The sequence below is a fragment of the Brassica napus genome, chromosome C7 (genome assembly GCF_020379485.1).
Source record: "Brassica napus cultivar Da-Ae chromosome C7, Da-Ae, whole genome shotgun sequence".
Taxonomy (NCBI): domain Eukaryota; kingdom Viridiplantae; phylum Streptophyta; class Magnoliopsida; order Brassicales; family Brassicaceae; genus Brassica; species Brassica napus.
The window spans coordinates 49603383-49623447 of record NC_063450.1 but is presented as its reverse complement, the minus strand read 5'-3'; the positions used below and the strand labels follow the sequence as shown (position 1 = coordinate 49623447).

At 37.7% G+C, this 20065-nt stretch overlaps 1 protein-coding gene across 1 annotated transcript; it reads right to left on the bottom strand.

Moving 5' to 3' along the window:
- Window positions 1-15536: 15536 nt before the first annotated feature.
- Window positions 15537-18495, bottom strand: LOC111207462 (short-chain dehydrogenase TIC 32 B, chloroplastic-like). The gene is made up of 8 exons (XM_022705513.2): window positions 18153-18495; window positions 17836-18067; window positions 17393-17472; window positions 17110-17266; window positions 16739-16820; window positions 16261-16348; window positions 16082-16128; window positions 15537-15984 (listed from the first exon to the last, which is right to left on the bottom strand). Exons 1-8 carry the CDS (start codon window positions 18271-18273, stop codon window positions 15793-15795), a joined length of 999 nt encoding a protein of 332 aa, XP_022561234.1. The 5' UTR covers window positions 18274-18495; the 3' UTR covers window positions 15537-15792.
- Between the last annotated feature and the right edge of the window lie 1570 nt (window positions 18496-20065).

The following is a 20065-nucleotide window of genomic DNA, read 5'->3' as shown; positions in this document are numbered from 1 at the left end:
CACCCCAATATGCCTAGCATTGTGGGTTACACAAATGCTGTCGGCCAATATACGATTAATACTAAACCCGGTAAAAATAACACAAGGTTTCAAGTAATAATCACAACACAATCAACCACATTCCAGAATCTAGCATAAAGACTAATTCCAGAATACCTAACTATCCACAACTTAGCGATATCATCTAAGCATTCTGCATTCGCTAACTAACCAATCAACCTAACCATTAGCATGCTACTACGGTCTCTTAAACAATAACAAGCATGCCATCAACTCAATCAACATAACCTCAATTATTCAAACCGTTACTCAGTTAGACCCGGCCTCCTGCCATGATCCAACTTCCAAGTAACGGGACCCTGCATGAAAACAACTCAGCAATCAATCGATTATAACTCACAGTTTTTGGTTGACCGTGGCCTTGACCCCAAACCCGACTTCTGCGATCCGAACCCTTTCCCGACCTTCACAAGTAGACCCTCTTCTTGACTGAACTCCACTTGAACTGGTCTCCACTAGAACTGATCTCTCTTCACTTGAAAAGAGCCTTCTCCAAGTGCTGACTCAAAATCGGCAGAGTAACTGTTCTCGAAAACTGCCTAAATCACTCGAAAACTATCGAAAACTATCGAAACTCGATCTTTCTTTCTTTGCTTTCTCTTTATGTTTTGAAGTAGGTTTGATGTGTTCTGGATGGTTTGAAATGAGAGGGGGTCGTGGCCTATTTATAGGAATCAGCAACCAATCAGGAACAAGCCGTGTGGCAGCCCGTGTGTCGCTTCGCATGGCTCCGGACGCATGCGCGGCGGCACCTCGTGCTCCACATGTCCTTCAGCATGGCCTGCTCACATGCAAGCTGACACCACGCCCTCTACCTGTCTGAATGCATGGCCTGCTCCCATGCAAGCTGACACCACGTCCTCCACATGTCTGGCCGCATGGCCCGGTCGCATGCATCGCGACACCTCGTGCTTGGCCGTTCCACCTCGTGCTCCACATGGCTGGCTGCATGCCTCAGTCTCATGCAGGATGACACACCCCACGTCCAGATGGCCTGCTGCATGACTGAAGTGCATGCAGGTCGACACCCCATCTCACACATGGCTGGCCGCATGCTTCGGTCGCATGCATCGCGACACCTCGTGCTTGGCCGTTCCACCTCGTGCTCCACATGGCTACTTGCATGTACAGGTTGCATGTACTGCTACACCTCCTGCTTCCCTTGACACACACACTGACAGGAGCTTGCCACCACGTCCTGAACACACACACATCTAGCCACCTCGAGCTTCTCGGTCAATTGTCCGATATCGGCCTTCCAGTGAATTTTTCGTCCCGCGATCACTCCCAATATTTTTCGACGCCCGTTCTGATGATCAGATTATTTTTAATAAGCTCCAAATGAATCCTGACTTGATGGAAAATATTTCCCGAGTTTCCGGCTTCTTCGAAAAATTCCATAATACCGAAATTAGGGTTTTTCGCCCAATTTCCGGTCTTCCTGTTGTGCTTCCAAAAGTGTCATGCTTCAAACGTCCTTTGAGTAAATATACCACATTGGCTAACCATTGTCTAGTGGGATACTTGACTCATGGTTCAGACAAAAACAATCTGATCGTCCACGACTCGATCACCCAAAGGATACTCGACCATTTTTTTTTTTTTTTTTTTTTAATGGGTTTCTACAGGCTCTCTTTTACTCCATAACAAATTCGAGCCGCCTACGCTCTCCCATAGGGTGCGAATCGTGCTACTCTTGTCGTCTTGGTGGCTCCTGTTCGGCCCAAGAGAGGTCGGGGTACAAAAAGTAAGTAGTTATTATATTGCTCTGCTTTCGGGTACCGTTCGGGTCGCTTCGTTGATATGATCCTAAATTTTTGAGGCTTGCTTTGCTTTTTAGGAAAGAAGGATGAAGAGGTGTTGCTCGATCGTCCTGACGAGTCTTCTGAGGCCGGATCAGAGCGAACTCAGACAGTCCATCGAGGGCGAGTCCTTAGATTGAGGTTGCAGGCTCAGTCTCCTGGTCTTCCTGCTAGGCCAGTGTCGGTTGTTGTTCCGTCTGGTGAAGCTCGCAAGGCACCGGATACTTCGGCGAGTTTTGCTGGTGATCGAGCTCTTGATGACGAGATCGATTCATTATCTCGACGATCTCGACGTCGAGTTTTGGAGGAGATTAACTCTGTGACTTCGGGAATATCGAACCCGAGGCTTTCTCCGTCGTAGCGTGCTTCCGGCGAAGATACCTCGCAGGTTAACCCCGGTGTCCTTCCTTCGAGCGTGCCCGAATCTTTTTCGTTGTCGTTTACGTATGACAGCGAGGTCCCCATCCTTGAGAACTCCGAGTCACTTGCAACAATTTGGCGTAAGATCAGAGCAAAGGGGTGCAAGCTTCCTTCTTTGGAGCACCTGCGAGAGCGCGGCGCCTATGTTTGGATGGCAGTCGCAAATGCCAAGGTATGTTATCTTCGTTTGACTCTTTATGGAGTGGAATGCTTAGTTTTGACGCTATCGTTTTTGCTTAGGCTATGGAGGCGAGCAATGACTATGCCCCTTTAATGGAGGGGGGATTGGCAAATTTTCCTAGTAAAGAAGAGATCGCTGGTTATCTTCTCACGATCCAACAGCTTGGGGCGAGCTGGAAAGTGCTCGGGAAGTAGAGAGACAGCGCGAAGTGGATTTTGAGGAGTTGAGGAAGAAGATGGCGGCGGAAAAGATCATTGCTCAGAGCGACCTTAACTCGATGGAGGAGAAGTATAGGCGAGAGATCGAGGGTCGAGATAAGAAAGCTTGCAAAGATCTCCATCTAGCTCGTGTCTCTCTTGTGAAGGAGTACGAGGGGGTTTTGGCGGCAGTCAAGGGAAAGTTTGAGCAGAAGAATAAGGAAACGGCCGCAGAAATTCTTTTGCAAGAGGCGCGAGCTTGTATCGAAACTTTGACAAAGTACAGTGAGGGCGGCTTCGAGCTCGAGGCGGATTTGGAGCGCCTTAAAGACCTGGAGATATCGCTCGAGGTCGACTATGGTCTTGCTTCGGTGTCAGATCTTTCTCTTGGTCGTCTCGATCTCCCCGAGATCTCTGGAGATTCAGTCAATCAGGATTGATGCAAGGGTTGTTTTGATTTAGTTCGACGTTTGCTATGTTTTATATGTATGTTTTTTTTGTTGGAGAAACGTATATGTGTTTTCCAATGGATTTATGGGATAATACCTTTTTAATCGTATTTTCGATTAGTTTTAAGCTTTATTGGGCTTGTTGTTTTACCTTTTGAAAGGTGTAAAACAGAGACTGGTCAGGAATCTGTTTTATGGGCCTTTATATTGCCTGATAGCAAGTTTATTGATGGGCTATGCTTAGGAGTTGGATGTTCGGAATGATGAAAGCAATCCTAACGACTGTTTATTTGGTTGTTTAGGTTGCGCTCGGTGACGAGTTGCCTACGTACCCCTTTCAAGGGATTAAGCCTTATTGTAGTTCCGTTTTTGACTGAGCTGTGGGTATCGATGGCCCCCTAGCTCGAAGTTTTGATCGTTATGATCAAGGTTCGGGTTTGCGTTACTTGTAATATTTCTTTAAGTTGTAGGCGTTCCAAGGTATCATTTCTAGGACGCCAGTTTTGACCTTTTCTAGCTCGTAGACTCCGGTTCGTATTTCTTTAGTTACTTTGTATGGTCCTTCCCATTTTGTTCCGAGCTTTCCCGCTCCTGGTTCTTTCGTTCCGTCGAATACTTTCCGGAGAACTAGGTCGCCTACGGAGAAGGCGCGGTTTCTTACGTTTGAGTCATAATAGCGTGCCGAGGCTTGTTGGTAATTTTGTACGCGTATTGCTGCTTTTTCACGTCGTTCTTTGATCATATCCAGCTGATGAATTAACAATTCTTCATTGAGTTCGGCGTCATCTGGACAGATTCCTCATCGTTGACTCGGGACCTTAATTTCGGCTGCTCGATCCCGTAAGATAATGAAAACGGAGTTTCGTCAGTTGCGGTGTGGGAGGTTGTTCTGTAGGCCCATAAAACGCCATGTAGCTCTTCTCCCCACCTCTCTTTCTTGAGGTCGAGCCTTTTCTTCAGATTGTTCGTTATAGTCCTATTTGCGGCTTCGGCATGACCGTTGCATTTTGGGTACCGGGGGCTTGCAGCCTTAATCTTGATTTTCCACTTCACGCAGAATTCGTCGAACATTTTGGAAATGAATTGTGGTCCGTTGTCGGTTACTACTTCGTATGGCAGACCATGTCGACAAATGATGTTTTTCCAAATGAAACTGGTTACTGTAGTGGAAGTGACATTTGAGAATGCTTCGGCCTCGATCCACTTGGTGAAGTAGTCGGTAAATACTAGAAGAAATCGCAGTTGGGCTGGTCCGGAGGGTACTAGCGGACCTACCACATCCATGGACCATTTCATGAAAGGGTACATAGAGGATATGTGGACAGTTTTTGGGTCGGTTGGTGTATCATTGGGGCGTGCCTTTGGCATTTGTTGCATTTCAACGCGAATTGCTCACTGTCGTCAGCGATTGTTGGCCAGAAGTAGCCTAATTTCTTTATCCTAATTACTAAATATCGTCCCCCGGAATGGCTTACGCATGCTCCCCCGTGGGTTTGTTTTAGGATCGTGAACGCGTCCTTGGGGGATACGCCTAAGAGGTAGGGCTCGTCTAGGCTCCTTTTGTACAGTCTTTCCTCCATGATACAATAACGCGAGCTCCGGGCCTTTATTTTTCGAGCTTCCCATCTCTCGGCGGGGAGCTCTCCGTCCTTTATATATTTGAATATCGGGACTCTCCAATCTGGTCTGGCTTCCAGTTCTTTTTTGAAGGCTTCATGCGCCTCGTTGCTGGTATCATGGACAGCCTCCTCGGGGGTAGCTGAGGTGGTAGTTGTCCTTCTGGTCACGACGCGCGATGTGCTCGGGGTCGATTGACTGTCGAGCTCGATGTTGTTTTCGTTGTCGAGACCCTGGCTTTTTCTTCGTGCCATTCCTCGCGTGGATTGATCCCCAGAAGATCGATCTCCTTGCGTGGGAGATTTAAGCTTGGTTTATCTATCCATTCTACTGGTATTATTCTTTTTACTGCTGGATTGGAAGTTGAAGCCATTGCGGCTAGCGCATCGGTTGATGTATTGTCCCCCCTTGGGATTTTCGTTAGTTCGAACCTGTCGAACTGCTGGGCGATTTCTTGCAAAAGTGATAGGCATGCTTCCATTATTTCGTTTTTTGCTTCTTATTCTCCATGGAATTGGCTCGTAATCAATTGCGAGTCACTGAAGGCACTGATTTCTCGGGCCCCAACGCTTCTTGCGAGCCGTAGTCCTGCAATTACGGATTTGTATTCGGCTTCGTTGTTCAACGCGCTGAATCCTAGGCGAAATGATTGTTTGATCATCTCTCATGTCGAAGATTCGAGCTGTATTCCGATTCCGGATCCTTGTTTAGATGACGTCCCGTCGACATGTAATCTCCATTTAGTACTCGAGCTTGAACTGTCCTCCTTTGGGACAAGCTCGATGACAAAATCTGCTAGTATTTGAGCTTTTGAGCTCGTCCATGGCTTATATTCTATGTCGTACTCGCTAAGCTCGATCGCCCACTTCGCGAGCCTGCCGGACTGGCTTGGGGTATGAAGTATCATCCGGAGGGGTTGCCACGTCATGACTATGATTGAATGAGATTTGAAGTAGGGTCTCAGTTTTCTGGCAGCTGTTACTACCGCGAGGGCGAGTTTCTCCATCACCGGGTATCTGGTTTCTGCGTCAATTAACGATCTACTTACGTAATATATTGGTTAATATTCTCCATTTTCTTCGCGGATTAGGACCCCGCTTACTGCGTGTTCTGAAGTAGCAACGTACAAGAAGAGAGTTTCTCCTATGATTGGTTTAGATAACACGGGCGGTTCGCTGATGTATGTCTTGAGTTCTTTTAGTGCGGAATCGCATTCGATATTCCATTCGAATTTCTTATTTCCTTTCAACAGTTTGTAGAAAGGAAGGTACCTATCGGTCGATATGGATATAAAACGGTTTAACGCGGCTATTTTTCCGGTGAGGCGTTGTACTTCTCGGACCGATCTCGGGGGTTGAGTATCGACGAGCGCTGCGATCTGCTTTGGGTTGGCTTCGATTCCTCTTCCAGTTACCAGGTAGCCGAGGAACTCTCGAGAGGCTACCCCGAACGTGCATTTGGTCAGGTTCAGTTTCATTCTGAATTTGTTAAGGATGTTGAAATATTCTTGCAACTGGGGAACATGGTCGCTTGCTCTTGACGACTTTACCAGTATATCGTCTATATAGACTTCTATTGTTTCCCCGAGCTGTTTGGAGAACATCTTGTTCACCAGTCTTTGGTAAGTGGCTTTTTGTGACCACCTGTCCCGCGGACCCCAGATTTCACAGCGTTGCAGCGCACCGACCCTAACCCCTCACCGTGGGAGGAACTGCCTCCACATCCACTGGTAGGTTATTGATGCCCTTGGCGTTACTCGAACCCAAGACCTCACCCTTTAACAACTCTCCACAAGACAAGTTGTCACCAATTGATCCGAACAACATTACTTTGTAGCAGTATGTTCCTCGTTCCGTGATGAAGCTCGTTTTTTCTTTGTCTTCGGGATTCATAAGGATTTGATTATAGCCTGAGAATGCGTCCATGAAGGATAGCAGTTCATGTCCGGCTGTGGCTTGTACTAGCCGGTCGATGTGTGGTAACGGAAAGTTATCTTTCGGGCATGTTTTGTTGAGGTCGGTGAAATCAATACATACCCTCCATTTTCCGTTCTTCTTCTTAACCACGACTGGGTTTGCGAGCCAGTCAGGGTATTGGACTTCGCGGATAGAGCCTATTTTTAGGAGTTTATCCACTTCGTCATTTACGACTTTGGCTCGCTCGGGGCCTAGCTTCCTTCGCTTTTGTTTGATGGGTTTAAATGTGAGATCGACGTTCAGACCGTGGGAGGCGGACATGTCTGCTGCGGACCACGCGAACGTTTTGATATTCTGTTTGAGGAAAGACAAGAGATCGCGCCTTAGTTCTGGAGGTAGACCGTTTCCGATGTTAACAATTTTTTCGGGGGAACTTTCGTTCAGAGGAACGGTACTGGATAGATCTTTCGCAGGCTCTTTAACCGAGAGGTCTCGTACGAGTGGAATATTCTGTTCCTCTTGTGGCATTTTTTGGAACTCGGACACGTAGCAGGCGCGAGCTTGTTTCTGGCTTCCGAGTATGGTTTTCTCTCCAGTTGGAGATACGAATTTCACGCATTGGGGATAAACCGAGGGGACTGCCCTCATCTGGTGTAACCAGGGGTGTCCGACGATGGCATCAAAAGGCATGGGAAGGTCGACTACAGTGAATTCTGTTTCCTGATTTTTGGTCGCATGGTTTCGTAGTTACTATCGCGACTCCGAGTGGATGGATTGACCTCCCTTCAAAACTGGTGAGGGGTGCCGCTTCCCACCTGATCTTTGGGGCCGGTTGTTCGAGCGACCATAGCGTTTTTTGTGAAATGATGTTAACAGCACTCCCGGTATCGACGAGAATTTTCGAGAGGATCGTGCCTCCAACTTCTAGTGCGATTACCAATGCGTCATCGTGAGGCATATCGAGCTTTATAGTTTCATGTTCGTGAAAAATCAAAGCTTCTCCTTTCCCTGGTGTATTTTCGGATGCGGTGATAGTAGGACTCTTAATTATTCTTCGCGTGGAACGGGAGTATTTATCGAGGTTGTCAGCCTCTCTTGACGTGATCGTCTTGCTTGATCTAAGGAATTCGAGATCGATAGATCCGATGCGGTTAGGTCGAGTTTGGTTGGGATCCATAGTCGCGCTTAGGAAATTTAGATCGATTTCTTAGCAAAGATGTTTTTCGTTTATCTTCCCTACATCGGCGCCAAAATGTAGAACCTAAATTCTACACAAAGTATTTGATAGTGATCGTGGTTGATCTAGGGAAGACAAATGATGTTGACAACGATATCTGTAGAACACAACGATGTTTAAATAGTTTCTGGTAGGCGAAATTAGATTTTATTGATAACTGGGGTCGAATACAATGAATTGAACTAGACAAAGGAGATCGATAAAGGTAGAATCTAAAAGTGGGAAGACAATAAGATCGATGTGAATGTGTAGCTCTCTCTAGGGTTTTCAACGTGTCCTCTTCCATGTTTCTTCTCCTTCCTTTATAGCAAGTCGACCCCGAGATCCCTGTGGCAGTTCCGCGATCTCAGCTTTTTGTTACGTGATCTCTGCGACCTCCGCGACTCTTGCTTCGAGCTCGACTCTCGTTGTGGGCATCGGCCTGTCTCGACCCATGCCTTGGATCGTGGCCCATCCAACAAGCTTGAACATTAACAGGGCTGGCTCAACACTATTAAATACCATAAAAAAATTGTTTACCCTATAAATTTAAATGCATATATTGTTTAAAATATTTTTAAATTTAATCAGTAATATTTTGTAATGAAAATAAAACTATATACATATCAAATAATTTTTGACACTTTTGAATTTTATTTATTATATTTAAAAGATTTTATATATAAAAATATAGATTTATAAAAAAATTAGACTCTTTAATTATTATTATACGGAGATACACAGATTTGAAGTCGGGATGGTCACACCGCTCGTCCCCCTAATGAGCAGGCCCTGAACATTAAGCATATTCAAAGTCCAAACAGAAATAAACATTAAGCATAATTTACACCCCCATATGTCGTCACGCAGCAACAATGATTTCATGATATAGCACTCCGATTATCTCTTTTTTTTTTGCTAAAACTACCCCAAAAAAAAGAAGATAATCAGAGTGCTATATTTGTCATGAAATCATTGTTGCTGCGTGACGACAAATATAGCACTCCGATTATCAAACATTAAATTTAGTAACCTTGTTTTAGTTTTCTCTTGAGACTCATTAATTAAACGTTTTAATCAAAAAATAATATGTATATATACTGTGTTGATATAAAAAAAATATTTTAATACAAAAATTAAAAAACAGAAAACACATAACTAAATATGAGTGATTTTTAAGATTTATCTATTAATAATAAATAGAATGTAGAAGGAAATTTTCAAACAAAAATTATAAGTAAGAATGTTCAAATGAAAATATAAATAAAAACTGGTTAAAAAATATAAAAAATGTTTATGTCCACGTGCGCGGACAAAACACCTAAAATCTAAAAAAGTAAAAGTTAAAATGGTTAATATCATTTATATCAATTACGAATAAAATATATAAATTGGTTAAAAATAAAAACAAATCAATTTTTTTGATACTATAAGTAATTAAAATTAATAATAATAAAAATTATTGAAAATCTAAAAATATATTTTAAAATAAAAATGACAATTCCTATATATTGTGTAAACACATAACTAAATAGTAATCAAGTAAAATTATTAATTTTTTTATAATTGAAAGATAATATTGAGCTATTTCTAAGACTAAATTATTAATGATGATTATAGCATATAGATGAATTTTCAAAAAAATTATAATAGTAGAAAATTTCAAATGGAAACATTAAAAAAAAATTATCATTATAATCACTTAATTAGTAATGTATAAATTATAAAATGTTTACGTCTATGCGAGCTACCTAATTATGATTGTTTTTAATATGTTATTACTTTCTAAACAATTGCATAACTAGTTTATTATTTAAGAATTTTGTAGTTATAGAAATTACTTATTTTGCTACGGGATTTATACCGGATTCCATCTAGTTAACATGTAACGTACAAATTAATAACCAGTTTTTTTCGTAAAGTGTTTTTTTTTCTTAATATGTTGTGTATTCATTCAACGCGTTAAGTAGCCCTCATTAAACAAGTTATGAACATATATATCAATCCTGTTCGACATGCAACATATCGTTCTCCTGCTTTTGGAAATATGCTGACTATGTGTTTAGTGTTTGTTACAACGTACACTATCAATTTCTAATTGTGTAATATATTAAACTTGTTGTTCGTCAGTTCAAGAGAATTTTCAAATCTGAAAATCCTAGTCAGGTTGAATTGTTGGTCATTAGTTAGGTATTGGATATTTAAAATAAATGAATATTTAAGTCTTAAGTTCTTAACGTCCACAGCGATTTCAATTATGCTTATTTTCGAATAAAAAAAATTCTTCCGTTGATTTTAATGCCTGACCTCAGAAGTAGATAGTTTTCATAAAAAGACAGAATACGGCCATATGGGTTCTTTACCTAAATTATTTTTCTTTACCTAAAAATTTCGTTATTATGGTTTTCGAAAGTTATCAGACAAAAAAAAAGTTATCAGGCAATAAAAGTTCTGCAATATTTTTTTATCAATAAAATAATTAATAGACGTATAAGTATCCAGAATGTGGTTATTTATATTAAATATTTTCATATATGTTGATATAATTTTTTTGTAACACTGATACATGTTGATAAAAATGATATTTTCACAAAAAATGATATTTTGATATGTGAAATATTTAGGATTGAATAAAACATATGTGTATTTTGGTAATGTTACCTGTATGTTTATATAATTACCAAATTACTTAACATATAGGTTAAATGTAATTTTAATAAGGTCGATAAAATCAAATATGAAACTGAATTATTTGTTACTTTATAATTAAACCAATCATTGAGACAAAAATTATTTGTTATTAATGTAGTTTTTTTTTTTTTTTTTTTTTTTTTTTGTAAACTGGGTATTCATTAAAACTAAAGAAAAATAAGAAAAATACAAACCCAATAGACTAGTGTTTTGAATGGCAAATGCCAGTACAACCCATACAGAGAAATAAAACATAAAATCACAAATTGGAACTCATGTGTTGTTTTTTTTTTTTTTGAAAGCCCTAGGGCCCAAATTGAAATATGCTGGGAAAAATAGATTTCCCGTCATTAGTTTGCAAAGAGAAGGAAGGTGGAGCGATGTTTCACGGTGAGGATGATGAAACAGGAGATTCAATCCATTGTTTGTAAACTGGGTTATTAATGTAGTTACCAAATTATTTAACACTAGTTTTTTACAAATGCCGAACCTTCTGTACATATGCAGCATGCTATACTTTATAATTAGACCATTCATTGACATACGTAGCACTTGTTTTTTAATTATAAATATTGAAACTTCTGTACATTTAATCGTAAATCACATCCAACCTCAAATAAAGTTTTTTTTACCTCAAATAAAGTTGAGCTTGTGATATTCTTGAATGCTAAAGCACTAATACTTCCCCTAGTTGTCGATTAAAACTACTGTTGCATGAACGTCTGCCAATTATATATGGAGCATTACATAGCATATTACGGCCGTAACTGGATCAACAAAATTTGGAATTGGAATATGTGGAATGGGTCATTCCGTTTGATTCCAAAATAAAATCACCAGTTACATGGAACTAAAAAACAATCACATTCCAATAATTCCTATGGGATAAATGGAAACAAAAGGAACGTAGTAGTAAATCATTCAGAAGAAAAAAGTTACGTGAATGGAGTGGAATGGAACAAAATCAGATATTTTTAATTATGTTTAGATAATAATTATTTATTTGCAGTCACATGCTAGATTTGTTAAGATTTTAAATTGAAAATTCTCATAGAGTATTATTTGTTACAATCTTAAACTAAAATATATCAAACATATTTTTTTTTTTTTTTTTTTTTTACAAAAAAAACATATTTTCTTATTTAAAAACTTCGTAGTGATCAAACTTGCAAAACTATACGCATCCCAGCGCTAGATTTCACTAATAAAAATGTTAGTATCAAACTAAAGTTTAAATAAATATTTTTGCTTCCTTTTTATCATTGTTTATTAAATTTAATGAGCCTTTATTTTACTGTAAGCATTGTTTTTAAAACCGGACCGGAAGCTGAACCGGATAATTTTTGGATCACGGTTCAATATGGTTCGACCGGATCAAACCTGGTTCAATAATATGGTCAAACCTTGTTCAATAATATGGTTTAATATGTTTTTAGTACATAAATCTAAAAGTAATGTTAGTATATATGATATATACTTAAAGTATAAATGAATTTCAAACATAAAACAATATAAATATAAACTAGTTTTATGTTTAAATGGATGATTTATAGATTTTTGATAGTTTAAGTGATTTTTATCAATTTAATAATCTTGAGATCCAATCCGGCTATGTAACCGGTTTATGGTTGAACCAATTTTAGACCCAACCCGACTACCGGTTCATGGTCGAACCTGGTTCAACTATCGGTCGGTCCGGTTTTAAAAACACCGACTGTAAGATACATTTAATTAGTATAATGAGAATATGTAGTAATTTAATTAAAGCTATAGTTAATGTCATTCCATTCCTTTCCTTTAAAATGTTACCATTTATGTTACAAAAATGGTTTCCTGCAGTTACTCATTCCAATTTATGTAATTCCATAACTGCTGCCATTCCAACATTGACGTTCCATTTTTTCTAGTTCCTTTCATTCAGAGCATTCATAAAATCTATTTCCAGTTACAGCCTACGAGTACAACGCATCAATACAACTAGTATATATGCTACATCATCGCATAGCTGAACGTAAAATCAATACTTTTATTTTATCTTTTTGAAGACAAATCTTATGCACAGAGATATCTTCACTCTTTTTAACTATGTTATTAGAGTCTTTATAAAACAATTATCAAACAAAAGAAAAATTAATAAGTTGCTATATAAAGTTTACAATTTTCACGATATAATACTTTAGTATCATATCTGTACGGAGGAATTAAACTTCAAGTACCTAATAAGTTGACCATCCATTGACCTCTTTTATTCTTAATCCAATAAAAACAAAATGAACACATTTTCATATAAGATATTTCTTGGCACTTATACAAACATTATGTCTAAAAGGTTAAGAAGAGAGAACCAAAAACGTCCTTGATGGTCCACATGCCCTCAGATTAAAAAAAGTTATCTATATTCATTCATAAACTTATCCGTCTTTCACGTGTGTCTTAAGAGTTAAGATTCCAATTAGGCTGTAATTACCTGTATCGCACGTTATGCTGATTTCATTGGGTGGTTAGTATCTACTCAAGAATTTCCCAAAGGAACGTAAAAATGACGGTGTGTTCGATTAGTCTGGGTCCCTGATTAAACATGGCCTATGTATCATCGCCACGTGAGCTATCTTAGTGTATAGAACAGCTCAGGAGCTCCTAATTTCCTTCACTCCACGTGCACGATCCCTGAATATCATCTGACTCATCTTCTTATCACCAATGAACTTTACCAAATACACATTGTATTTTATAGAATATAAAATTTAATAATATCAAGCACAAAACGCATGGAAATTGCTCAACTAAATCTTGTTCCTCAGTTTTGCTGTTAAAATGAAAATTTGAGAGTAATTGATAAAATGTTCAACCAAAATGATGATGATTTTGACGGTAAAGCAGTTAATCATAGACGCCATACCGGACGTCTGAGATGATGGCAAGTGTTGTAGCCTGAGTTGACCGAGTACTAATAATGAACGGTTTGTGGCCGGTGAAGCTAGGGTCCCACGTTTCCTCATGCGCGTGCCTTGTCTGATAATTCTCGCCAAAGAAAAGGTCCACCGAATCTGAGCCGTTGGATTTACATACGGGTCCTACATAGTGCGTGGATAAGCATCTTCGAAGCTGCGGTCCATGTCAGTGCGTGTGGACAAAACCGCACCTTATGAACAACTTGCCATCAAAATGAACAACAGACCAACTTTTTACCAACATATATACTTTATATATCTTCTTCTCGAATAGTTGGAGCTAGCTACGCCTTGTAATTTTGCATGTTGCATGTTGTTAAAGAGCTCAACATACAAAAGCAAGTCTTTGTGACATCAACAGGTTTTCAACTCGGTATCAAGAAAACCTTTATATGTTTTTCTATATGTTCCCTTCTAGAACTCATGGTCGTCGCGACTATAGCGTACTTCTTTATAAACAAGACACTTTGACCACACACGAAAAAACAAGACACTTTAAATGCGGAGGTACACAAGTTTTGTACTTGTACATTCTACCTTTTTATCAGTTTGAATTTAGTTGAGTTTATATTCTCTTGCTAGTATTATTAATCGGTAAATTGCTTATTGGCGCATGATTCTACTTCGTGCAATGTGGTAATGAAGAAAAGAATAATACTTTCACGAGTAGATTTTTCTGTAGGGCGTTTTTCACTCTTTTTTAAATTCATAAACAGAGGAAATGAATCCACACACCTTTTATAAAAGATACTCTTGGGCTTGGAGAAGACTTAAAACAGACCCAAAGCCCATAATAGACTATTCCAACCTTCTGTTAATATTAAACATCACAGTTTGCCAAGAAGTGTTATTAACTTATTATGGATCTCTAAATACATTTGGGCTTTCTTTATTCTATAATTAGTACATTCTCCAAATATGATATAGGTCCATTAAGAGTGGTTCAACCGTAATTGGTCTCTTTTTCTTTCTTTCAATAATAATTCTAAGCTGTTGGTAAGGTAATAATCTAAGCTGTTAGTTTATTCATGTCTCGCACTTGTGAACTATTTTGCGTTACACCTTGCATGCTAGCTAGATTACTACAACACTAAACTAAAGTGATCTTGAAACTGACTTAAGTATGTTTTTGTGCACCCGCTCTGTTGGTGTTGCTCGTTTAAGTTTTAAGCCATCTTCTTTGCACCAACCGTCTTTCTCTTTTCTTTTCTTTTTCTCGTGTAATGATTAAAATCTGTAAGGACGGAAGCATTATGGTGGCGCACGAGAGTTTCTTTTCAAGAAGTGAAAACCCCTGGCGCATGTTAGTAGGGTCTCTCTCTCTTTAAAAAAAAAAATGAAAAAGAAAAGAGAAGAGACCCATGCGTAAAGTATTATCATGCGCCATTTTATATGGTCCTATCTAACCGATTCCCATCTATCTTTTCCTTTCCCCTTTACATCTTGTTTTCTTCGACCATATCCATTTTGCATTTTTGCCATACCGTTTCCGCTTATTCATTTTATATGAACATTTGCAGAAAGACATAATATCAGTTCAACTTAATTTAATTTTACATACTGCATTTTGAAAACATAAACAGTTTCCTCTATTCTTCACAACTTACTTTATACTATAGATTTAAAGATAAAAAGCAAAAAGGCTAAGTAATCAATGCAAAGTGCAATACGCATTATTATAAAATCAACATCCAAATAGCACAACACGTAATTCCAAAACAGTGATGGAAAGCCAGGACTTCTTTTTTTAATAACCTCACATGTACATATGGATAGTCAATGTCAAAAAAATTATTTAAGAAAAAAATTACTAAGAAAGCGAGAGAGATAGAAAGATTTCTTGCATCAGTCCAAATGAGTTAATCACAAGAATTATCAAAAGAGCACAACTTCGGAGCACTTTCGAAACTCAATGATTGACATTATGATTTCCCACTTAAAACTTTTAATATTCTAAGTTTAGTATAATAGTCCAAGTTGAGCTTTACATCGTATGTACTTAATCTCTTCCTCCTTTATTGATCAATGAAGAAATATGAAAACGAAAACTAAAATTTATTATTATATATAAATAATTAGTATAAACAAAGATATAAATGTACATCTGCTTCGCATTAGTACTATAGAAATAGAACACTAGTTGTATAAATCATCTATGTTTTGTTTATAAGACTCTTGAATACAGTATAACTTCGGGGGATTTAACTAAACTTCATAATATGTTTGTGTTCTCAGCTACTTAGATGTGTGTATATATTTTTCCTAGGGGTATATAAGTTACTAATGTTTTCTTTAGCTAAGTGGGTCGAACCCGGTCTTGGAATGTTGAGTTACCAGAATCTCAGACGCAGCCCATAGCTTGGTAGCTTCGGAGGAGTTGGATCCGAGTCCAGATGGTGTGGTTTCATTGCAATCCGTAAAGTACTTTCCCGATACGTTCATCAACCTTGGATTTGTTGCCACGTAACACGTCGTTGCTGCTGCCTAATCCCATGCCAAAATTAAAACAAAAGTAAGCACATAAATCCAATAATCCAAAATGATTAACAAACTTAAAGGATGATTAGAAAAGAGTTATTACTTGAGGGACGGTCTTCAGGAGCTTGGAAGTCAGGAAGAAGACGAGATCTGAGTAGGAAAAAAAGACAAAAGGGAAATCATATAGACATGATTAAGAATCATAATTGTCATGATTAATAGTATTTGTTTAAGATAAACAAATATCTCAGTGGAAACAAAACAAATTTAAGATAAACCAACCTGTCAATAAGCCTTCCCGGTCTCTTGTTAACCGGGTTTTTACAACCCCTGGGTGTACGCAGTTTACCGTCACGTTTGCTCCAATTTTCTGCATACATGTATATGTTTTCCATTAAATCCTCTTTTTATAAAGTAAAACTTAATCACTTTATCTTAAAGACCCACATGATTGTCTTAAAGCTAACTATGTTCAAAACTGAAAAGTCAAGCTTAACTAACTATTTTCATATAATTGGTTAGAATACAAACCCTAGTTATCTAGGTTTCGTGTTGTCCCTCTCCATCCATACCTTTCACCCTTCATTTACACTCAGAAAAAAATCAATAAATCCTTTTTTACAGAAACTGGACCATTATTATGACACATTATTAATTTCTACCGTAATGCTTTTGGGTTATTTTTGTTGGAATAATAAATTTCCGGGGAGTAATAAATTGGAGAATGTAAATAAGTGAGAGAATAAGGAGAGAAAGAGACCTGGAGTCTAGAAGAGAGCTCCTTGGTATGCAAAACGTTGGCAAGCTTCGAGAGAGCATACGCACGTGTCGCATCGAATTGACTAATCGATCATCCACACACATTAACCCAAACCAAAGAAAATTGTTACTAACATTTCAAAATGTCAAAACATTTTACTTTCCCTTTCCCATTTATTACCCTCCTATCACCTTACTGTCACTCATCAGTGAAAACAAAAGTAAATTCCCTCAGACAATTTTTTCCACCTCTCAAGAACACCAATCCTACTCTTCATTTAGAGTTATAGGCTTATAGCTATTGGACCCTAATATGAATGGTAGATATGTTGCATTCACTTTTCAGTTTCTGAAAAATGTTAATCTTATTACCACTTTGGTTGGGATATCTGCCGGAGATATTCGATCAAATCGCCAGAAAACCAGCCGTGAATGCCGGATGTAACGTTAACAATCCTCCCTTGAACTCCTGTTTCCTCTGCCGTTTGAATCATCTTCTTCAGTAGCAGATTCGTCAATAGAAAATGGCCTGACAATAAATTTTTAAAAGATTGTTATGATTATTGATTAAGAAGGCAATTAAAAAAATAGTAGTATATTATTAGGTAATTAAGATCTGTCATAGACTGTGGGAATCATTTTAAGAAAAGATTACCTAGATAATTAGTGGCAAATGTCATCTCGATCCCGTCTTCGGATATTGCATGTTCATGTGCTAATCTGCCTGCGTTGTTTCTGATTGGACATTTAAAATATATATATATCAGAGAAGATAGTATTTAAATCAAATCTTATACAAATAAAAATTAAGAACTGATACAGTATTAAGTATGTTCTGTTCACATAAATTCCCAGTAATATCCGCACGTACATGTGTGTATAAATTTATATACATGCATATAACTTGATTTAAACTTTTTTGAAAAGGATTGATTTGATTTTCTGAGAAAAAGATAAGCAAACGCAACATAAACGAAATTAAACATGTTTATAATACGTCATTAATTAATGCAATTATACACATAAAAATATGAAATTCATAAACGTAAATTTCAAGAACATTAAAACGTAAATTGGTTTAAGAAGAATTTGACTTACATGAGAAGATTAAGAGGTAGATGGAGAGATTCGAACCCGGCGACGAAGCCCCGCACGGAGGAGATAGAGCTGAGATCAAGCTCCATGACGACGATCTCCGCCTCAGGAAACTCAGATACGATCCTTCCTTTAGCTTCTTCCGCCGCTTTCACGTTCCTCGCCGGGAAAACAAGCCTCGCTCCTCGTTTGGCCAGCACTCTCGCCGTCTCCGCTCCGATCCCCGACGTCGCACCTTCACCAAATGAGAAAAATAATCACGACTCACCGGAAAACTCGTTTCAGAGGAATAAACTGAAAAATATGAAGAAGAAACTCACCGGTGATTATGGCTGTTGTGGAACGAAGGTCACAGTTCTCCGTTACCTCATCGGCGGTGGACTTCGAGCCGAAGCCGCTAGCACCGGCGACACCGATAAGGTACCTTCCAGTCTCGATCATTTGTTCTCTGCGAGGACGAACAGTCTTGTTTTTTTTTTCTCTTGAAAGGCACACAAGAAGAAAAAAATAAACCGTATTTGCTGTTTTCAGTTGTGAGGGTAGAACGGTAAAATAAGCAAAACTCTCTCTCTGTTTCTTCTTCTCTTGTCAGGTTCTTGTAAGAAAAACGCCGCCTGGCAAGGGAGATAGATATAGGGAGAGGTATGAGAGAGAGAGAGAGAGAGAGATGAAGCAGTAATGTGTGTTATTTATAGTCAGCTTTTGATTGATGAGGTGAAAAAAGTAGATATATCAACTTTTTCATCAGAAGGATCGGTAAAAGAATTTAATTATCATTCCTTTGTACCTTCTCCCTGTTTTTAATTTATTTCCCAGTGGTAGGTCTAGTGGAGTATTTTATTTATTTATTTATTTGTTTTAATATGCATTCTTGTTTAAAAATCTCAAAATACAGGTTTAACAGAATTTACATTACTTTAAAATAGACACCACAGAAATACTGCAAAACAGAAGAAATTACTTCTATTTTCAAAGTTCATAATTAAATAGCAAGAGATTTTGTTATAATTACTTGCACATATGTTACAACCAAATACATCAACATCTAAATTAATATTATAGAAATCTACCATTAAATAAGAGGATACTTTATAATAAGGCATAAACTATTTCTTTCTAAACTTAGGTTTAATACTTATCAATTTTCAAATTTCTTTCCAAGCAGCAAAAGTTTTATTTTTAGATTTTGCTAAAATTGGAGAAAGTTATTCAACGGATATTAAAGCATATCACTGGTTTAATGGGGAAAATTATCAACTTTTGATACGGGTTATTTGTTATTATATATATATAGAAAGCTATCATGTGGCTTTCTGTAATTATCATTTTAAAATTTATTTCTGTTAGTGTATTGATGAATAATATATGAAGACATTTGGGTCAAACCTAATTATATATTTAGTATTCAAATTAATTAAATAGCTGCCAGTCTCTGATTTGAATATAGATAAATGATTTTTGTTTCCTATTTTCCATGACTATATTAATTTTAATTAAAAGCCCTAATCAGTTACCAACGCTTATTTTTGCATAGCAAAAAGCCGAATACAAATGAAGATAACCAAATTAAAAACGGAATATATTGTCCTCGTAGGCAAATATTAACGGTCAAAAGGCCTAAGGTTTGACTCACTTAGTGTCACTCATCAACTCATTATTCCGTCCTTATTTTACTAATCCTCATTTAAACAAAATAATCGTATTTTCTCAATGTCTGTGCAGTTAATAGTTTTCCCACTATCAATCTCGGAATAAACGCCGGTCTTGGGAGTACCGGAAAAAATATTTTATAGTGAAAAAAGTTATGAATAGTGAAATGTAATATTACTCGTTTACAAGAAAATAAGTAGTGTATCTTGTTTGATCAAAAAAAAAAAGTAGTGTATCTTAAAAATAATAGGGCTGAAAGTTTCTGAAAATAGGAAAATGCTGTGATGAATATTAGTGAAATTGTAAACATACATTATTCAAGTGCCGTTAAGCTAATTGCGTAAGTTACAAATGATTAGTCAAATACTTAAATGGATATATAACGTCTGCGAAGTCATCATTTAATAAAATTAACAAAACGTACGTATAGACTCTAAGCTTATATAATGAGGGTAATGAATTATTAGAAGCTTGACAAAACAAAACAAAAATATTATAAATGATGATATTCGAACTATATTTTATGCACTAGTAAAAACACGGGTTGGAAAGAAAAAAAGAAGTTAAATCAAGGTTAATAATA

Coding starts and splice junctions, on each gene's coding strand:
- LOC111207462 (XM_022705513.2), bottom strand. CDS start 18,273: ATGATCGAGACTGGAAGGTACCTTATCGGTGTCGCCGGTGCTAGCGGC. Junction 17,473..17,835: donor CTACCTCTTAATCTTCTCAT/GTAAGTCAAATT, acceptor ATGTCCAATCAG/AAACAACGCAGGCAGATTAG. Junction 16,129..16,260: donor CCGGGAAGGCTTATTGACAG/GTTGGTTTATCT, acceptor TTTCCTACTCAG/ATCTCGTCTTCTTCCTGACT.